This window comes from Chaetodon trifascialis, chromosome 13, assembly GCF_039877785.1.
Source record: "Chaetodon trifascialis isolate fChaTrf1 chromosome 13, fChaTrf1.hap1, whole genome shotgun sequence".
NCBI lineage: Eukaryota > Metazoa > Chordata > Actinopteri > Chaetodontiformes > Chaetodontidae > Chaetodon > Chaetodon trifascialis.
In genome coordinates, this window is record NC_092068.1 from 7,393,877 (window position 1) to 7,413,891 (window position 20,015).

Here is a 20,015-nt window from a genome sequence, read left to right on the forward strand (position 1 = left end):
ATTACAGATCTCATCTATGCTTAATTCAGTTAATCCAACATTTTCCTCAGGTATGTACCTGCTTATATAGACTGGCAGTCTCGTGAAAAAAATATGTATGACAAGTTCAGTGGAAGATCAGCAAAAAGGGGTGTGAGAAAACAGGCCATTTATCATTTCCTTTCAAAACATCCCATACAAGCGTTTTCTGATCCAAAACCCTGATCAGCAGGATGACTTTCAAAATAAAAATGATTCCCATGACTGTTTTCTAATCTGCTACCACTACAGTCAAGGTTTGAAGTTGGAAGATTAACTGAAATGGCATTATTTTTCAGGTTAGGTGAAAGTGACATTGACTGTTATTAGCAGGCGACAGGATGTGAACGGTGGTCTCCGCTGTCAAAGTAAAACGCTTGGCTGACCTCCACCAGAAGAGATGCCTCAAAGAACAGTCATTCAGACACTTACAGAGGGATTTGTGTCGAGAAAATGTAGATGTGTGTTATTTTCAGCACATAAATAAATAGAACTTTTTCTCGTCTGACTGGCATTTTGTGATTTCCCATTTGTTGTTGGAGGACGATGGTGGTTTTGGCTTTGGCATCATTATTTGCTTGCTCACTAGCCTAAAATACATGGGTGTGTTCATCATGGGATTTTGTATTTGGCTTGTATTGACTGCCTCATTGACTATCTCTGTGCAGGGTTGTTCCAACAGGTAATGTGAGGCGAGTGTTATTGCTAACCACACTGTGATTTTCACACCAGAACTGTCAGCTGGTGAATTGAGAGGGCTGACTGGTAAAGAGCCACTTTCTCCCACACAGTCAAGATCTGACCCACCACTCTGACAGGAACTTAGAATGGCTTTCTTTCAACCAGGGAGATAATTGCATTGTTGCAAGTTGCCTCTGAGGGCTCTTTGTGAGTGAGGATGTCCAAAACCTGACCTAATGTCAATCTAAATTACCAAAGAGATTGGATACATAGGATAGGCCACTGAAATTTATGTATATAGCTAGAGTCCCTGTATCGTGACTCACAAGCTAGTTTCACAATGAGAAACTTGGACTACATTTTATACAGTATTTCATTGTAATATATCAATGCTAGAGACTTCCACGAGGCATATCCAACTTGAAAAATGGGACTAAATGGGTTAATTGCAGATTATTACTGCATGCTTGATGTGCAGTCTGCTTTATGTGATCTGCATGAGATATCTTGACAAACCGCCAGATGGACAACATGGCTGTATTATTTTATGCTTCCCACATTAGATGTTTGTTTGATCAGGAAGATGAAACTGTAAAACAATGTGTGAAGACATTAATCATCCACCCTACAGTCCCATTCTTGTTCATTTGAGATCCCATCCTCCCGCCTTATTGCCATATTACAACACATTTCCTTTCTGTCTGGTCTTGGCACTAATGAAGCTCTGAAGTGTGCGGACTCTGCAGCAGTGATTGACTTACCACCCGCTCTCTGCTCTCTAAGCAGCTCAAGGACACTTCCAATTAGCATCTGGACTCTGGTACACTAGCTTCGGTCCCTAGGCCTATCAGGCTGGAGAGATGCTGTTTGATTGGATATCTCAGGTTGTCAGTACGTCATGAACAGAATGGCTGGGTGGAGAAAAGGCTCAGTGCATTTTAATTTCCCCCCTCCATTCTCCTTTGTCTCTCCCTCTTTTTTTGTAACCCCTGTCCCTCCACTCGTTCTATGAGCTGGCAAAGCCTTTAAACAAAGTTAGATCAGTTCCCTCATTCAAACACAATTCATGAATATTAAAATGAGGAAGAGCGGAGATATGTGTACAGTGTGTTTTGGAAAACAATCACGCGCTGATAGTTGTCAACGTGACTGTCATTTATATTCAGATTTATTATTCACAGTGCGCACTTTGTGTCCTCTAACTCAACTGATAAGGAGCTGCTCAGTATCCACAAGTATAACCTCACCATAATGCTCTTATCCCAAACAACCTTGATGATTCAATAGCACTTTTTGAACTTGTCTTCCCATTCTTGTATTATTGTCTTTTAGTGAAGGATAAGACAAAACAGGCAGGTCTAGAAGGAAAATGTCTGTGGAGACACCCTTGGATTGACATTGATGATGTTTCTGAGAGAGGAGTGGCAGCTCTTCCTGAACATCTTTTCTTTGAGTTACAGGAATGTAATGAAGTCTGACATTTTTCAGAGAGACATGCTGTACAGTAAGCAAAGTTCATAAAAGTCAAAGAAATAACTTGATGTACCTTCTTTCACCCTATATCAGGTCGGGGTCGTGCTGCACTACTCCTCTCTGTCGACCATGCTGTGGCTCGGGGTGACGGCCAGGAACATTTATAAACAGGTGACCAAGAAGCCTCCGCAGAGCCAAGATGGTGACCCGCCTCCGCCCCCTAGACAGCCCCTGTTGAGGTAAGCACAAATGCCTACGCAGCCCTCCTCAACCCTGACTGCCTCTAGATGGAAAAATACGCACACCAGTGTACGTGTGCACGTGTTTTTGTGCCTCTGTGTGTGTGTGTGTGTGTGAGCAGTGTTTTTGATTTTTATTGCACTCTTACTGCCTCTTGCTGTGTGTGTATCATCAAAGGCCAAGGGCCGCTCCACTGCACAATTATTTGCTTTCTTATTTCATTTTTTTGTCAGTGCACGACCTGACTGAGACTGTGAGATGTAAGTAGAAGTCTTATACAATTACAGGCTATTCCTGTCCCAGCTTCCAGTTTTTATTTTAAGGTGGAAAAAAATATTTGAAGGTTCAGTATTCAAAATTATGGACAAAAAAAACAAAAACAAAAACATGTGCAACTAATGCATCACATAAATTACTTTTTTAGATCGCTGATGGGGTTGGACAGAAGAAAAAGTTATATAAGACAAATTTATGTACATTTTCTTTGAACTGAATCTTTGTGTTCTTTGTGATCGAGTGCAGAGTTTTACCTTCTTGATCCCACAAATATTATTTAAATGAAACCATCTGAGAAATTTAAAGGTGAACTCACTCTTTGCTAACACCTCACAGAAAGCTGAAATGTGAGAAGTGGCCTCAAAGGGTCACCAGCCAAAACTGTTGGAGACCCCTCATTTAATCTATAATAATGTATTTTATTTAAAGATTGTCATATGTTTTTCATGTAAAATCTTAATCTGAAAAGAAACTAGTGGCTCCATCTGAAAGGTAGAAGTATGAGCAAGCATTTAATGGAAGTGGTCAAGTACAAGCAGTCAGTGATTTATTACATTTTAGCAGCGGGGATGGCCCAATGGGAGCACCCGCTGCTCCCACATCACCAACCAACACCCACCCATGTACACCTCCCAAGCTTGGTCTGTGGGTGTGTTTCAGCAGCACAGATGCTGCTGAATGATGGTGGAAATTTGATAGCAATGTTGCAGGAACACTGCAAGCAGCAGTGTGTCTGTGTGTGTTCCTCTTACTCTTCTGCAAATACACATTGGTAGTCGTCACTTTGATCATGAAGGTTACACTACTCTGTAAAGTATATTAGCTACATTATAGTATAGATTGGAGTATTTAGAGTATATAGTTTATAAAAGATTATAGATCCGAGACAAAACTGACAGAAGGCTGAGACAGAGGGAAAAAGGCACAATTACAAATCCGTCTGCTACCTCAGCACCACGGACAGCTCCATGGATTTATCAATACGCAGCACAGTTAGGCGACTGATATTTCACAGCCTTGGTTGAGGCCATTGATTCTAACTTGCACAAACCTCTGTCAGATAAGAATCAATGAGTCAGGCAGACGAGACTAATAAATTAAACCAAAAAACCCCTCTGCCCCTTCACTCTCTGCTACTGGGGGATGGAGGGGAGGGATGACAGGTGAATGGGGGGTGAAGGGGGATGCAATTTGGTTATTTTGCTAACAAGAGGGATGATATCTCCCCTCATCCTCCCTCAAATTGCCTTCTGAGTACAAGTGCTTCAAAATTATACCACAGTACAATACTTGAAAAGTCATACTTAATTACTTTCCACCACTGATTTTAAGCTACATAGCAAGTTTTTACCATAGAAATGTGAAACGTCTTATTTTTTTTTTAATTGCAGATCTCAAAATTTGTGGCCTAAATGTGTATTTAGTGTTGTGTGCATTTTACAGGTTACTTTGTCCTTCTCTTGCCTTCATACGCAGTGGAGTGTGTACTCAGCTATGTATTTTAACACATTGTTGATTTATGCTATCTTGTGTATTTTTCAGGAGTTTGCTGGCTCATGTTTCCTTTAGAGGACAACAGTAGCTTTACACAGATGAGCACACGTTTCTCTGCACAGACATCCACGGCTAGTTTGCATTCTTTTAAGCATCTGGCTTCGTTCACTCTGTGGTGACATAGTTGTCTGGTCTTCCTGTTTATACCATTTGGCTCTCCTTCTGGATTTCTCCCATGTTTGTAATTCTCATGTTAGGGAATTACATTTTTAATCTGAGTCACTGTCTGCCATGAGGAAAAAAGTTTGGGTTTCAAACGGTAATGATTCATTTAATGTGAGAATTAATCTCCAATCTCTGGCTGCTAACTGCTGCAGATTGGAGGAGTCGAGTGGATTCCTTTTAATCAGTCAAACTTCTAAATTTAGGTCTTTTTTAGCTCATTCAAGGTACAAACTGCTGCTTAGCAACAATAACTCTGACAGATGGGTTGTATAAGACTGACAAGCATCTGTCTGAGGTCTCTCTATAACATTCTCGATATCAGTTAACTTAGTATGAATAACTACAGTATTAATGTCACTCATCCGTAGCACTCAGTGGAGCTTTCCCGTCTTTCTCTGCTGAGCTTGTCTGGTCTTCTATTTTGGGATTCTTATGAAGTTCAAAAACAGTTTAACTGAGGCACTTTAAATAAAGCAGCGATGGGGTTTTGGGAGCTGTGGAGAACTGACTCGCAGGTAATGGTGATGGCAACGCTCACCATGAGCGTTGCCATCACCATTACCTGTGGCTTTTAATACCCAATTAATCATCGTTATCATGTGTACCTGTACTTGTATTAACTGTAAGAAAATAGAAAAAAAAAAAAAAGTATATAATTTGCAAAAATCATATTACATATTTGTGTTTAGAATGAAAACAAGCATCCATAGGACTGTAAATTAGTATGATACTCATCTCAAGTAAATTAATAGTCACAATAAACAAGCTATGATGCTCAGCTGCACCATCTGCATCAAAACTAGTTAGCAAATGAGCAGAAAACTCAAGAAACTCAAAATACTGAGCTAAACAGTTAAACCGTTGAAATGATTACCTAAAATGCATAAATAGGTGAAATAAAGTAGGATAAGCATGCTTAAGCTCATCTGATGGGGATGTAGACATACATCATCCACAAAATGTGACACAACTGCCCTCACCTGACAATGATTTGGATTTTTTTTTGTCATTTTTATATATTTTCTGAAATATATTGATACACACCAGGCATTTGTTAGAGGATAATATTTGGAATGACTGAACTGGGTGTGTAGTAAATGTCTTTGCTCAGATGTTCAGTTTGAGGCGTCTTACTACCCTCTGAGGTAAAAAGAATGGAGGGCAGATGAATGTCAGGAGGAGGAGGAAGGATGAAGAAGCGATTGACTTAAAACAACCTGTTACTATGGCATCACCTCAAAGCTATTACTACCCAATTACCTCAATCACCCAGGAGGCTGCTCAGCCAGGAGCTTTATCACACATCTAAATGTATTTAACCTTTTGACCCGTTTAATTCCTCCTCACTGAGACGCACACATCAGATTGAATTTCTGCTTTTTGTCATTTTTTTCTTCCACGCATTCTCCATGTCATTCCTTTCCTGCTTACTCACAACATTTGGCATGTTTAAGAGGATCGGCTTTTGGACACATACAGTCCGCGCTCTTCCTCTGCGGGGAGAAGGTGCTGTGTGAGCTCTTCTGCACATTGCAACTGTGCCGCAGGGCTGAACTCCAGAAGCTTCAACTAGAAATCCTTTTAAGGGAAGGTTTAAGAGCAGAGATACGGAGGCAAACAGAAGGTTAACCATAACAAATGCCTGTTTGTCATTTAATCTTGTATTCAGTTTTTGAGTGTCATTTTCTGAAAGCAGCTGGAAAATATCAAGTGCCGTTTCAGTTGCTTGAATTTTCTTGAACTTTATGAAATATTTTGAAGATACAGTGGATGACCCCACAGGAGAAAAGAATTTAAATTTTGGGGAGTTGCACTGGATATGAACCCTGCTGGAATACCTTACCCACTTGTTTTCTATAGGGTGCTTTAGAGGATTATTGTAGCACAAGCAGCACTCACATGGACATTTATCACCCTGAAACTAATATCTATAAAAATCTATGAATGAGCTGTATCATATGTCTGACGTTATTAAAACTGCAATCTGCTCAATAATGCATTCCTGCAGAGTTGCTGCAGAGTTAAAGTCACTGGGGATAAGGACCCCACCAGATAAGGATCCCCTCAACCTATAAGCAGCACTTTCCTTGCAAGACAAATCCTCAGACACCTGCGTGATTGGATGGTTTTAATATGGAACATTCTCGAGGCTCTCCCATCATGCACCGCTTGTGAATGAGATAATTTGTCTGGGGGCAGGCGAAGGGATCGTGTGGCGCAGCAGTCGAGTTGATCCACAGTGATTGACTGTAATGCTCCCTGTCAGACAGGCTCATGCAATGAGACTTAGCAGCTGGAGACAAATCAATTTCTCCTCCTAGCATCCCCCCCCCCCCCCCCCCCCCCAACAGCCACCCTATTCCTCCTCATCTAACTCTTTGCCTGTCCCTCCACTGCTGACAGCATCTGATGGCATATCCAGCAGACCATCACACTGACCTTTGTCAGAAGTCTGCTGCACTGTGTTGGACCTCACACCTTAAACGCCTCTGTTCGTACTATTAAGTGACAGTCATCCTGTGGGATGGGTGCAGATTATTTCTCTAAAGCAACACTTTTTCCCCTCTAGTATAGAATTTCCAACATGTGTTGAATGTCACCACTAGCATGTCTTCCTAGTCGTCGTTATTGATAATTGCAAAGAGCCAGATTCACTTCTTGAAAAGCACAGTCTGAGATGCAGAATAGAATAATATTGCATAGATCTGCTTCTCTCTGGTTATGGATGTTTTTGGAAGAGCTATTTTTAGACTAAGCTTTTGAAAGGGAAATGGCTAGTATTAGTGGCTGGTGATGCATAACCTATGAGATACGCGTATTCAAAAAATGAAATGGTCTAGTGAGGTGGAACATCTCTCTAAAATCATAAAATGGCCCATCTCCTCTGGAAAGAACATGAAGTTAATACTAGGCCGCTACATGTTGCAGCTTTAAAGCAAAAACTCAACATTTTGAGAAATGCTGAGTCAGATGAGAATGACACCACTCTCAGTTAGCTTCGCTTAGACATCGAGCTTGACCGTGTCCATAGGGTCGCAATATGTGCCCAGCCAAGAAACTGTTTTTACAGATTAAATGTGATATAATATCTTAATTTGTGAGCTTTAGGATTGCTATTAGACAAATTTTGTTACCCTTGGACAGAGCCAGACTAGCTGTTTCCCGTTTCTAGTCTTTATGCTAAGCTAGGCTGACCGACTGCTGGCACTAACTTCACATCTCACAGCAGTGATGTCGATCTCTTTATTTAACGCTCAGCAAGTGAATGAATAAGCAAATCTCACAAAACTATTGCTTTGAAATGAGCTCACTTGTTCATTAAAGGGCATTCAGACGTGACAGATTTTTGTTTAAAGGGGTGCATACATTAGTGTTGCATAGTCCAGCCTTGCCCAAAAGCATTTGGCCTCTGCTGGAGCTGTATGGCCATCAGTTGTCCCCAGCTATGCATATCCTGGACCAGGTCCAGAGAGAGGACACTTCATAGCCACAAAACAGAGGACAGTGCATACGCAGAGGAACAAGGGTGGGAGGGGAGTCACAGTGTAGCTGCTGGCTGAAAGGCACTTCAGGGTCTATTTATATCAGATGATTGCTGTTCCTAAACTCACTCAAAAGCACAACTCTGCATACACAGCCATTTTGTTAGAGTTTGAAGGCCTTCTTCAATAGAATGGCAACCAAAAAAAGTGCTTGAGTGTGTCAGAGTGCAGGCATTGTGTGTGTGTGTGTGTGTGTGTGTGTGTGTGTGTGTGTGTGTGTGTGTGTGTGTGTGTGTGTGTGTGTGTGTGTGTGTGTGTGTGTGTGTGTGTGTGTGTGTGTTCACCCAAGAGCAAGTGCATTGGCAAGAATTTTAATGGGAAAGAAGTGCCTTCCTGCATAAAAACGGGGGAGCATGTAGACAGTAATTTGATCACACGTGCCATATATTTTTTTGCATGTACACTACATGTGTTTTCTTGAGCAGAGGAGCTGCAGGAAACACAAACAGGCTTTTCTAGAGGGGATAAAAGCGAATGAGGGTTATAAAGCACAGGGTGCTTTACCATCCACTAGTTCTTCTCATTTATGCTTATCTGGCTGACGGGTGTGTAAATGGCTTTCTGTTGAAGGAGAGTCCCCTGGGGGAACCGTTCCACTCAGAGACAGTGACAGGCTGGTAATGCCGCCACCCCCAACCCCCCCTCGCCTCCCCTCCAACCACCCAACCACCCCTCGCCAACCAGCCCAGACAAACATCTTGATTGTAATTGAATTTTTGGAACGGGCACTGTGTGACGGAGGACAGATTGGGAGAGAAGGGATGGAAGTGAGGCAACTGAGGATGAAGATGGAGGAAGATGGAGTGGTGGAAAGGTTAGAGCAGTGACAGAGGTTGAGATTGAACAGGAAGGAAGAGGAAATAGCACAATGTTGTAGAGGAAAGTGGATGACAGTGCAGAGAGCGAGGACAAGGACAGGGCAGAGAGGGAGCTGCTGGGGATTAGCTTTGTTTCTGCAGGGGATTCTTAAGGCTCATGATATGTATGGACTGTGATACTTGTCTGGGTGCTTGTGTGTACTTGAAGAATTTAAAAGTATTTTCACTTGGTGGCAGATCAGGGCTGAATCATCCCAAGCTAACATCAGAATACTTTCCTCGATAGTTGAGGGGGTTACAGTAGTGTTTTTGTTAGGAAAGCAGCAACTTATTAGTTTCTCATCAAAACTTTCTGCCCTTGTTCTTGTCATTCGTTCAGAGTCTGCAGCTGACATTACTTCACATTCTGATTCACTGCCCTTGCTGTTCATGTGTTTAATTGCGTCTTGCAGACGTGCATTTTTAATATCTGAGGATGCTCACAACCAGCGCTCTGAAGGAACGTGTAATATGCTGAGCAGCAATGATGCACAGACAAATGTGCAGCTGAAAGTCAGCATCTGCGTTTTTGAAGCATGTTAGATGTCGTTCGCTTGTCTGTTCTACAGTCTTTTCTACAGACAAGCAAACTGTACGAGTCTGTTCTACAGAACAGACAAGCTTCAGATTTATCAAATGTAACAATCCACAGTGAATCCGAGAGATGTGGTGATTATCAGACTTCGGCTGCAGCTGTGCAGTGCAGCTCTGAGTTTTCCTGTCTTGCAAAGAGTCAGGTTTTCTGTCTTTCCCACATTAACCTATAAAGGCCTTGTTAACCATCTATAATAATCTTTCAAGGCGCACACTTTCATGATGAACTTTACAGTGTCACTGTGAGCATATTTTATTTATTTGATTTTATTTAACCTTTATTTAACCAGGAATATGCCAACTGAGATTCAAAATCTCTTTTATGAGAGAACGCTGGCCAAGACAGCAGCAAACAAGTTTCATATAAAAGAACAAACAACAGACAAAACAGAGAGCTGAAAAAGTCTAAAGGTACAGTGTACAAGGAATCAATACATAACAACAAGGCTGTTTTGTACCTGTATATTCCTCATAGAGTTTATTTAAGATCTGGTTTGTTCACTGAGTTTTTGATAACAGTGAGCCTCAAGGATCCTGTGCTGCACACAGGACAGCTGGTTCTGAGGACAGTGATGCCATTACGAAGTCAGTTTTGTGTTTTTGTGAAGGATCCACACTTCAGACAGTGAAAAAAAAATCATTACAACAGCTTATGAAGTCTTCAGTATGGTTTATATGAGAAGAGGAGAACTATTGAAAGCATAAGCCTACCCACATGAATTGTTTGTTGTATGCTGGTGTGCCATTCAAAGTATCTGTCGTCTGTATGGAAGGAGAAAATATGCCAAACTAATATGAGGGTACAGTCTTGAAATTAAAATTTATGTCCATGTTATACTGTTGTCAGAAATGTCTGATGCTTGGGAAGAAACACTGACTTTACATTCAGTAAGATAAGATAAGATAAGATAAGATAAGATAAGATAAGATAAGATAAGATAAGATAAGATAAGATAAGATAAGATAAGACCTCATACGATACAGTATGATATGATATGATATGATATGATATGATATGATATGATATGATATGATATGATATGATATGATATGATATGATATGATAAGACTTTTTTGATCCCACACCGGGGAAATTAAATAAGCAAGAATAAGCAAAAAGGGTCGAGATAAATAGAATCAAGGATACAGAATAAAAGATCAACTATGTATATGTACATTCATGTACAGATTATTAAAATACTAATTTCCATTAAAAATACCACTGCCCATAAAAATACTATTGCCAATATTCTTATGAGAAAAACTATCAGTGCCATATGTTGAAATTGTACTTGAGAAATACTGTTGCACATATGGATAATAGAAACAGTGTTATTGCACAGTTGAAAAAATATACAACAAATTAAAAGTTGCACCAGATGCAATGGATAATGTGAGCATGTATTAGCATAAATAACAGTAGTGCAAAAAACTGTAGGTTTATGATGTAGAATTGGGGAAAACATCACATGATGCTGGAGTTAAACAGTCTGACAGCTGGTGGAATGAAGGACCTGTGGTAGCGTTCTTTCTTACAGACTGGATGCAGCAGTCTGTTACTGAAGGAGCTGCTTAAGCCCCGTACTGTCGCATGCAGGGGGGGATGGGGTTGTCCATGATCAATGTCAGCTTGGCTAACAGCCTCCTCTCATCCACCTCCTCGATGGTGTCCAGAGGGCAGTCCAGGACAGAGCCTGCTCTCCCGACCTGTTTGTTCAGTCTTTAGTGTCCCCTTCTCAAATCCAGGCTTCTCTTCACGTCTCCTGAGCTGCTGTGAACAGCAGATGTTGTAAATTGCAGCAATGAGCGCTGACAAGTTAATCATGCTTACATTGACAGGAAACAGATTTGTTTTCATAGTGAAATTCACGCTTTGATTTGCAGCAAAGAAAACAAACTGTAGGTGTGATTGCGCCCATTGAGAGCGATCACAGACACATTGACAAGCTCAGAAGTAGCACGTTGGTCTTCTGATTTTTTGGGGCCGGTGATATTTGAGGAGAGGAGAAAGGAGAGCTAACGCAGTTATTCGGGGTCAACCAAGAGCTTCACTCACTGCACAAGTCTGTAATCTAATCTGTCACTTTGTCTGTTTGGATCTTTTCTTATTGTCTCTCGCATGTGTCTAAATCTGTTTCTGAGTCATATTTTGATAGTGTGCTGTTGCAATCTAGATGTGAGATACAGGAATTGTAAATGCATTTTCATGGCAATGTTCTTGCACTTTTTTATTCTCTTTGCCTCTGTTTGTCCCTCTATCGCCTCTCAGATTTTATTTGGTCAGTGGTGGAGTGCCCCTCATCATCTGCGGGGTCACGGCAGCCGTCAATATAGACAACTATGGCAGTGGGGAGCAAGCGCCATAGTAAGTCTAAGATTTGCTTCTGCTCTCAAGGTTGAATTACACCCTGTGTTTTCCCCATTAGATGTTAATTATTTTCAGAAATAAACCTTCATTTATGTGTATACATATGACATGCTTATATTAATGCTGTTTGAACTGTGTGTACAGTATACCGTATGCAGAGAAAAAGGTTTCACTGGAAACATGTTAAAACAAGTGATAGAATTTGTATCATTTAGGATCCGCTGATTTAAATGAATGTGAACATAAATCAATGTATTACAATGCACTGGTATTCATGTGTGTTGCAGCTGCTGGATGGCATGGGAGCCCAGTCTGGGAGCCTTCTTTGGCCCTGTGGCCTTCATTGTCCTGGTTACATGCATCTACTTCCTCTGTACCTTCATCCAGCTGCGGCGGCACCCCGAAAAAAAGTACGAGCTCAAACAGCTGACGGAGGAGCAGCAAAGGCTAGCCGCCGTCGACGTGCCAACCCACTGCCACCAGGGAGCTGAGCCTGGGGCCCTGGCAGCACCACCCAGTGGGAGCCACTGCCCCGCCGGCTGCCCTGGTGTTCCCATCAACCCCGCGCTGCTGGCCAATGAGCACTCCTTCAAGGCTCAGTTACGAACGGCAGCCTTCACCCTTTTCCTGTTCCTGGCTACCTGGACTTTCGGGGCACTGGCCGTGTCGCAGGGTCACTTCCTGGACATGATCTTCAGCTGCCTTTACGGTGCCTTCTCCGTCACCCTTGGCCTCTTCATCCTCATCCATCACTGCGCCAAGCGTGATGATGTCTGGCATTGCTGGTGTTCCTGTTGTCCCGGACGACGCGCCAATGCCTGCTCTGGTGCCCATGGGCCTGCTCAAGCGCGGCCCAAGGTCAACGTGAATGGAGATACCCCTGGGCATGGCCATGGTCACAGCCACTGCCACCACGACTCACCATGTCAGGGAAAAGCACTGATAAGCTGCAGTCACGGCAGTTTAGGTCATTGTAAACACGCCGCCCTTCCATCCTCGCAAAATCATGTGACGTGTCTGGCACCTGTGACGCCGTGCTGCGCCGCCCTGCATAGCCAGCAGCTCATGGAAGAGGAGCCAGCAGCTACACATGTGCTGCTACACGCTGACCCAGAGGGTTACCGGCCAGGGATCCAGTTGCACCCCTGCCTAAAGAGCAGCACCAGGACTAAAGGCCGTCACTTGAGCCGCCGGGCCGGGGCCGGTGCTTGCGGAGCCGGGAGTGAGAGGGAGTACGCCTATCACATCCCGTCCAGCGTGGATGGAGGCAGCGTGCACAGCTCACACACAGACAGCCCCCACAGCACACATGAGCGCCATGCCCACATCTGTCCACATCTGGCCCACGAAGGCCACCATGATGGGCATCACACATGCCACGCTGCTGCAGCCACCACGCACGAGGCCCTGGCATGCCATAATCCCTGCCACAGGCATATCTGCTGTGCCAAGGCAGACCTTTTCCCTTCTCTGTGTCCGGCAGAGGCTGGCGACACAGGCGTCTTCCTGTGTGGCTGCGGCAAAGTGGCTGAGCAGGACCCAATGACAGCACATCATCTGGAGATGCACGCCCCGCGCAGACAATCCTTCCCCCAGAACCCGCCCAATCAGAATGGGATTCTAAAGGGGGGCCTCCACGAAGGACTCCTATACACCTCGGACAGCACAGGGAATATACGCACTGGACCCTGGAAGAATGAAACTACTGTGTAGTGCGGGTAGGAAAAACAGGGGATAATAGGCAGCCGTGCCTCATCCCGCCAAAAATAAACTCCGGCCTCCCTTTCTAGAATACAAAAAAGAAAAAAAAAGAATTGAACAGCATTTTAAACATCACAATCAGCGTGGGATGTTTTTATTTTAATGTCCTCATGTTTTTATGTGTGCTGTTTTACTGTACAGATATCTCGTAAATGCTCCCTGAAGAGCCTCCATACACAGAACAGAATCTCTCTAAACCAAGAAGAATTTGTGAAATGTGTGTCACATCATGCCATCAGATGTAATTGAAGGTATTTCCACTGTTCCATACTACTACAGATCTCTCTATATATACAAGAAAATGAATGGTTGTATGTATGAATATGTGTGTTAGTGCTCAAAGGCAACACGCTGCAAGATTTTTTTACACTTTCTGAAATCTGAATCCATCAAATAGTCCACGATGACAGTGAACCTTCAGTACTTTTGGCATCCATGTTTTAGACAACTAAACCAGCAATTTTAGACTTCACCGGTATTTTTGCCATTCAGTCAAGCAACTGTGAATATCTGCTAGAGATTTTCTAAATAATATACAGATACTGTCGCTTGACAGAGATGTGTGGATGCCAGTTAAGTTGTGAAAATTCAGAGAAACAGAAAAAGAGAAGTGAAATTAGGCATCCTCTTCCAGGTTGGTATTGATCGTGCTGTCTGTATGTTGTCTTCACTGTTGTGTTCCTTTTTTTTCTGGAGAGAAGTAAATAACAGCAGCATCAACAGCAACAGTGTGGCCATTGTGAAAAGAGAGCTGATGTCATTGAGTCATTGGATCCAGTGCGATTCTTCTGAACACTGAGCCAGGTCCTCACAGCGAGCTCATTGCCAAATTAGTGTGCAGCTTTTTTATTCTCCTCAGCTCAGCTCGCACAGGCTATCAAACTTTTTTAAAATCACTCACATGTTTTAGGAAAAAAATGTGAATGTGATTATAGAAGAAACAATAAGCTGATTTGGGAAACCTGCCTGTGACCAATGTCCTATAATTTTCCCTCTTATTAAAACTAATAAAACATTTTAGCCAACTTCACCCACTCTTAGCTACAGCCACAAAATGACACATGGCAGAAATGAGTGCAGATGCAATCCCTTTATATGTTATTTATTTTTAATTTCTCTCTTAAAAGCTACAAAGCATGCATGCCTTGCTTTATGTAGCTGTGCGCTATATTTTAATAGTGTAAATGAATGCTCTTCCATGAACATATTTGCCTCGACCTGATAGGACTGCTGCAGCTTGCCATGTGTCATTTTTCTCACACTCTTGGATTAAGCCTAGTTCCCAACAAATGCTGTATTATTTCCTACTCGTAATCTCCATTTGACGACGCTTTAAGCTTAGGTTTATCGTAAAATCCAGACCAGAAAATCGTAATGCTCTTGGATCTGCTTTGGTTGATAGCTTGTGTCAGGAGAGGCCAAGGTTGAAGTATGGATCGTTTTCTTTTTTGTTACTATGAAGGTCACATTCTCTTTGAAGAATTGCTACTCAAAAGAGGAGAAGAGGCTCTGTATTGACTGAGAGGCACTTGTTTGTTTTATGAATGATATTGAGTATGATACTCCAGACAAAACCATCCTACATTTCATCAGAAAAGCCAAACTTAAAAAAATGTACACCCAAGCAGCGCATATAATCTCACAGCAAACCCTGCTCTCGGCATGCACACCATCTCTTTATCCATCTTGTGCACTCTTGTCTGTGTATATAGAACCAGTTTCTGATTAATTATTTTATATGAGATTTAAGATATTTAAGAATAAAAAAAGTCTATATGTAAAGAAAGTTGTATGGGAAAAAAAAACTGACCTCTCAATGTTAATACTCAGTATCTGAGTTTAGAAATGTCCTTTTTGTTTTCAAATGCCTTTTTCTGTTGCAGTTTTAGTTGATGTCATAAAGTATGCAGACTCGCCGTGTGTTGTGAGACTTATCCTGTCATATCAGATCTAGAAATGCACTATCCATAATAATAACATTTGGCCTGCCAGAATAGAACTGGTCCCTCACAGTCTGTTTATTATAGAAAAGTGTGTTCAGACAGAAGTATTTGAATTAAAAAAGAGACTTCTGCAGACAAGAAAAGAGCAACATCAATGTGATACTCCCTTTATTTGGACGGTAGGCTTTGAATAGTGAAAGGAGACATCAAGGATGATGCATGAACCTCATAGCTTTGCACAGGGCCACTGGAGTTATTTCCAGGGTCTAGGACAAAATGGGATGTTATGGGCCCATCTTATGAGTCATAAAACACTGGCCCACAATTGATCAAACAATATGGGCTCCTTTGAGCCACCGTAGATGCGTGCAGTCAGTGGCCCTGGCTTTCTAGTTATTGGAAAGGGATTTGTAACAGTATCACAACAAAACATCTCAAACCAGCCTCTCCTGCTAAACCCACATTAAACTGAGGGAACATTGGTCTAGGTTAATTGCTGTACAACATGTGTATTTGCTGGTGGTGTGTTTTAGGAGCAGCCTGGGCTTTGCAGTGTCTGTGAGGCGATGTGTTTGGTATCATAGGCCACTGTAGGCCAACTTCTTTGTTGTCATCAGTAGCAGATGTACTGCCCTAAACAAGCTTGCTGACTTAGTTTCAGCTCACCAGACGGCTGCTGGAATATTCACCTGTGGTACTGTGACAAAACCTAAAGCCAGTTTTCACTTTTTTCTACATTGACACAGATTCCAATAAATGTATTTTTTCACCATGCAATGGATGAGAGCATCTTTGGTTTGTGTGTGTGTATGTGTGTTTGTGTGTGTCTGCCACGTGTGTGCAGAGAGTGCATTTAACGCTGATGACGATGAATGTGAGTGAAAGAAAAAGCCTGTTTTTATTTCTCAATTCTCGCCGTAATGTGTTTATTTCTTCTGACGGCATGATGGAGATTGAGATGCCTTACGGAGCCACCACAGGGGAGGAATTCAAATGATAGCAGGCTTGACTGCTGCTGTGTGCGTGTGTGCGTGTGTGTGTGTTTGTACACATACATGCACAGGCATCCACATGTGCACGCGTCACCCAGAAAATGAGACAGTGTGTCTTCCGTGCATCCCAAATCACACCTAGGTTTGGCAGGCCATGAAATGCCTGAACACGTTTAATATGCAGCTGGAGGTTTTTTTTTCTTTTCCGAGGCCACACGACTCCCCCTCCCCACCATCAGATTATTCGTCTGACTGAAAGCCATGTGAAATGTCAGACCCCATCTCTCCTTCTCTGTCTGCTGTGAAGACTCAGACTGAACATGTACTGCAGGGTGTCCATGAAAGGTGAGTCCTGGACGTCTGAAGCCAGCATCTTTCCCAAAGCACAGAATGATTTTGTGTGCTGCACTGCCAAGTGAGCTGCAGTGGTGATTAAATAGATAATTAGTATAAGGCTATGATGGCTTTAATTACCAGGGGTGTCTTTGAACCAATAATGTGCTTTTCCCAGAAAGTGCTGTCGCTTACAGAGAGTCAGTAAAACAAAAGGATGCTTCACTATGAGGTTTTAAGACTGCAGGCCGTGGTAGGTTGGACCAGTGGTTGGTGAAGGGAGAAATTGGCCCAGGACGGCATCTGTTTCATTAAAAATTTATCTGGTTTAAGTAACACAGATGTGTGTTTATGATACAATTAACTGTGTTTTAATTTCCTGTTGTAATAAATGGGTTTGTAAATAGAGAGTATGAGCAGAGAGAAGGCGAGATGAAGAGACAGTGTCCCACTTTCAATGCATACATCCTCCTGAGGAGACTAGATGTTGCATGTATGTGGTTGTTTTTCTGTGTGCAAGAGAAATCAGATGTGGAACAGGGAATCCATACGTACAGTCTGATTTGATTTCATTGAGGCTTTCATGTAATGATGGAGGAGGTTCACGTGTGATCGAGTGCTTGATTTTTGAGTCTCTTTGTTGGCCCATCTCTTGACACTTGTGGAAAATGCTTTTGTCTTTCACTGACAGGTTTCTTCAAGGGTGTAGATCAATCCGACAATGTATGGCACACAAATGGATGATGTTTTTCCTTAATGTGGACACATGTATGCTTTGTCTTAAGTAATCACAAATCATATTCAATTTCTCACAGGCTGCGTTCTCCTGTCTCTGAATGCCTTGGGCTCCCTCGCTCCGTTTTTACCCCTCGCGTGTTTAGTAATTCTCTCTCCACCCTAATAACAAAGCCAGCTCTTTCAGCACCAGCCTTGGCAGACAAGGCTTGCGATGGAAGGCTGTGATCGTCATGCTAATGCCGTCCTTGACTTAAATAACATGCGGGAGACTGGCAGTGTGGGAGAGCGAGGCAGGGCGGGAGAGCAAGGCAGAGCTGCAGAGTGAATGGAGGGAGGCAGAGAGGGGGGATTTGGATGGATAGTTTGAGGCTTATGGGAAGAAAGAAACAGAAGGAGTGAGGTGGAGAGATCAAAGAGGAAGAGAAGACAGAAAGAGGTGGGCAAAACTTCTTATTAGATATCATCACTTGGTTTCTTGGAAGCTACGTTTCTAATGGGTGTGTGTGCGTCCATGAAATTTCTCTGTGTGTTGGAATGTGTGTGTCTGACTTAATTTCTGTCTAAGGCTACGGTAGTGATGGAAACTATTTAAGAGCATGAGACACAGATTTTTAGCCATTTCCTCATCTTTGTTCAGCCTGTGAAAACTGTTGTAGGCTATGATTGCTTCTGCAGTTCAGGTCCAGCTTAAACAGGTCAGAGAAAACAACCCTTGTGATGTCATAATGATGTCATCGGGGTTATCTTGCTTGCATTTGGAGGCTTTAGCATGTGTTACAAACTGGGGGCATGGAGTTTAAAAGACGTGGGCATTTACGAGGCAGGAAGGGCCTAATGAAAAAATTAATTTAATGGCATTATGGGAAAGGGTTTTGAAGCTTTACCCACAGGGACTAAAATACATCTCTGCTAGCTGAGCTCTTCTTCATAGAGATTGACCATTTCTTAAGTCCTTATACTTTGCAGGTTTATAATAATACCTCCATGGACAATTTTTAGATACTTATTTTCTATTTTATGCTAGAATATCAATTATTGACACTTTGGCTGCTCTGGCCATCCAGCACATTCTCATCTCAGTGATGCACAAAGCCTTCCACACATAGTTAATGCTGTGAAACATCACAGTTTGGTTAGGTTTAGGCACCAAAACTACAGTCTCCTGCTTCTTGCTCTTTATACTACATCACCTCACTCTGGGCATTTAATACTCCTGTGGATGGGTTTACAGCGGAGTTCGATGAAAGCCTGTGAGTCTCATACAGATGCTTAAGGATACATTTTGCTTCTCTATGACACGCAGAGGGGTGTGACAAAGCATCAGTATTTGACACTCTGGGAATGACACCAGGCTCGGTGTTGTGCATGCTGGCTCACTGTCACACTGTCATGCCTTACAGGGACACTTGAGTAGCACAGAGCCTTCATCAGTGTTATTAGTAACACCTGTAATTTGTCCTGCTGCTGCTCTGGTAGGTAATAGTAATTGCAAACTTAATCAGCAGTTATTTGGACTCGTGTCTTCAGTCAAATGTAAGTCCAATATTCACTCTTCTTTCAGCTCTTTTTGGGGTCTTTAATTTGCTAAATGCTCCACTATCTTTCGCCTGCCGTGGGTAGAAATGACAGCACTAGTGCAGTCAGCCGATAACTTTCTGGGTTTGTCACTATGAGTGGCAGTTTCAGCGTTACAAATTGTAATTTAATCTATTGTTCATATAAATACTGATTGATGCTGCTATACATAAAGAGCTGAACACCACCCTTCGACTGTATGGTAGCATTAGTGATGATGCAGTCATAGTGACATAGCAATTGACAGTGATGTATACGCCTATGAAGCATATTGCTCTGTCATCCATTATTCACTTGGAAGAAACCGTCTACTTTTCCTTACTCAGACTTGTAGTTGTTTGCCTGCCGGGCAAAGGATAGGACGTATGTTAATGCAGCACACAGGGGCTCCAGACATGGGAAAAAAACCGGTTCTATTGGTTTATTTGGTTGTCATAGCTGTGTTTTGCCTCAGTATATGCCTCTCTGCAGAGGTTGCCTTCCAGCCAATCGCTATCTCTCAGCTTCCCCACAAGAAGACCTCTGAAAACTTACATCACTTGTCAAAGCACATGAAAGTAATGAACAAAAACCCCAACCTATTTTACCGCGCTCAACCCCATTCTGCTATTTCACAGTGGCTTACTGTCAACACAGCCACACCTGATTCCCAGTGTATGATGTGACAATCTGAGGTAGCTCCTCATTCTGAAGAAGGAACGGCTGAGTGACATGTCTGAATATTCCCTGTAACTTCTTTTCTTGTCACAGCCATTGGCCCCTGCTGCGATACTGAATTTCTTAATGCATCAAATCCTTTGTGAGTATTGTGATGCATGCCAAAGACTGACTCAGGTAAGTGTGAATACTACCGCGCTCTCTAACTCAAAGCTGTGTGTTGGGTTCGGAAGGAGCCAGCGACTGCC

The 20,015-nt window shown here is 42.5% G+C and overlaps 1 protein-coding gene across 1 annotated transcript in view; it reads left to right on the forward strand.

Moving 5' to 3' along the window:
• Positions 1-16,242, forward strand: part of LOC139341535 (adhesion G protein-coupled receptor A3) — a 154,071-nt gene extending 137,829 nt beyond the window's left edge. Inside the window, exons 17-19 of the mRNA XM_070978090.1 lie at positions 2,266-2,411; positions 11,670-11,765; positions 12,056-16,242. Coding sequence (XP_070834191.1) covers positions 2,266-2,411; positions 11,670-11,765; positions 12,056-13,481 — 1,668 coding nt within the window. The 3' untranslated portion in view covers positions 13,482-16,242. The remainder of the gene's footprint in view (positions 1-2,265; positions 2,412-11,669; positions 11,766-12,055) is intronic.
• Positions 16,243-20,015: the final 3,773 nt, after the last annotated feature.